Source organism: Orycteropus afer, unplaced genomic scaffold (genome assembly GCF_000298275.1).
Source record: "Orycteropus afer afer isolate SDZICR_OR568_19922 unplaced genomic scaffold, OryAfe1.0 scaffold00104, whole genome shotgun sequence".
NCBI classification, from domain to species: Eukaryota; Metazoa; Chordata; class Mammalia; order Tubulidentata; family Orycteropodidae; genus Orycteropus; species Orycteropus afer.
This window is the reverse complement of record NW_006921691.1, coordinates 6,897,490-6,899,416: the sequence shown is the minus strand read 5'-3', so window position 1 is coordinate 6,899,416 and position 1,927 is coordinate 6,897,490. Positions and strand designations below refer to the sequence as shown.

The window sequence follows — 1,927 nt, the reverse complement described above, 5'->3', positions numbered from 1 at the left end:
GGTTCAAACCCACCAGCCACTCCTCGGAAGGAAGGTTGGGCAATCTATTTCCATAGTGATACTGCCTCGGAAACCCAAGGAGGGGTCGCTATGAGTTGGACCCAACTCGAAGGCAGTGAGTCGGTATATTCCATTTTCTGGAATTTACATGTCATCTGTATTCCTGACATGAACAGACAGGAAGTATACAGCAGCTAACCAAAAGATTGGTGGTTTAAACCCACCTAGTGACTCCATGGAAGAAAGACCTTGTGATCTGCTCCCATAAAAGTTACAGCCTAGAAAATCCTATGGGGCAAATCTACTGTCACATGGGGTTGCTAGAGTCAGAATCAACTCAAGAGTACCTAACAATAAAAGCATCATATATTCATATTTATAATCTATATGCAACATATAAATGTATTATTCCACAAAATGATATATACCTGAAAGAATATGGTTAATTGAGTGCTAGGATTATGATTTCTTTCTTTTTCTTCTGCTTTTTTTGTACTTTCAAATTTTCTACAACAATTACACAATACTTTCATAATCAGACTTTAATGGCTATTTTTAAATTAAGAATTAGAAACTCACTGACCAAAAGTTCGTGGCACGCAGCCTATTTCTGGCAAGTCTTTAATGAACAGCTTTGAAAACGACACACTCTCATTAAATAGGTACTCACACGACTCATCTGAAGAGATAGTGGGGAAAGCATCACACTCTGAGTCAAGGACAATTGTGACAAGAAGTTGCTGTAACTCTGTTCCAGTATGAAATCTAGCAGGGCCATCATGCCGCTTGTAGAAACCAAAAATATATTCATAATATCTGTGTGAGAAAGAAATTTAAACAAAACTTAAAAGCATTTTAGGCCAAGTTTTAAATATATATATATATGGTATCAGGCATTTTAAGGAGTTCTGGTGGTGCAGTGGTTAAGCACTCAACTGCTAAGTGGAAGGTCAGAGGTTAGAACACACCAGTCACTATGTGGGAGAAATGTATGGCAGTCTGCACCTATGAAGATTTTGGCCTTGGAAACCCTATGGGGCAGTTCTACTCTGTCCTATCAAGTCACTGAGTGAGAATCGAATTGACAGCAAGAGGTTTTGGCTACCGGACACTGTGGTTGACTCCTTAAGTCCACGACACCCAACATCAGTCCAACTAGAATCTCTCAGCCCAAGCTGCATATTAGAATTACCTGGAGACCTTTTGGAAAATACTGATGTCCACTGTAGAATCAGAATCTCTAGGACTGGGATCCAACCATGAGAATCCAACCCCACTCTCCTCACCCCTGGTTAGGAACCAATAGTTATACACAAAAACATTGTTCTACATCATACTTTGGTGAGTAGTGACTGGGGTCTTAACAGCTTAGGAGTGGACATTTAAGATGCAACTATTGGTCTCTCTTCTTCTAGAGCAAAGAAGATGGAAGAAAATCAAAGATGGATGAAAACAATTAATCTAAGGGACTAGCAGACCATGGAAATCTCAGCCTACATGACCCTGAGACCAGAATAAACTAGTTGTTGTTGTTGTCATGTGCCATTGAGTTGGACCCGACTCGTAGTGACCCCTCCTTGGGTTTCCAAGGTGGTATCACTATGGAAGTAGATTGCCGCATCTTCCTTCCCACGAGTGGCTGGTAGGTTTGAACTGCCAGCCTTCTGGTTAGCAGTCAAGTGCCTTAGGCACTATGCTACCAGAGCTCCCAATGAACTAGTGGTGCCCAGTTACTACTGTCAACCTGCAGTGTAGTAAATTACTTAGTGTGGCTTTTCTACCCATAAGTCTTTGTAAACTCTAAGGTGGGAATTGCTATTAGCTACGGAGGAGATCCTGATTTTAAAGTCGCCCACCTGGGTTATTTCTGTTGGGCGTGGCACAATACAATGTTCTGGGAAGTTCCCACTCTCTCTCACGTGCTTAG

At 41.5% G+C, this 1,927-nt stretch overlaps 1 protein-coding gene across 1 annotated transcript in view; it reads right to left on the bottom strand.

Moving 5' to 3' along the window:
• Positions 1-1,927, bottom strand: part of HEXB (hexosaminidase subunit beta) — a 62,713-nt gene that overhangs the window by 48,347 nt on the left and 12,439 nt on the right. The window contains exon 2 of the mRNA XM_007943369.1: positions 671-816. Coding sequence (XP_007941560.1) covers positions 671-816 — 146 coding nt within the window. The remainder of the gene's footprint in view (positions 1-670; positions 817-1,927) is intronic.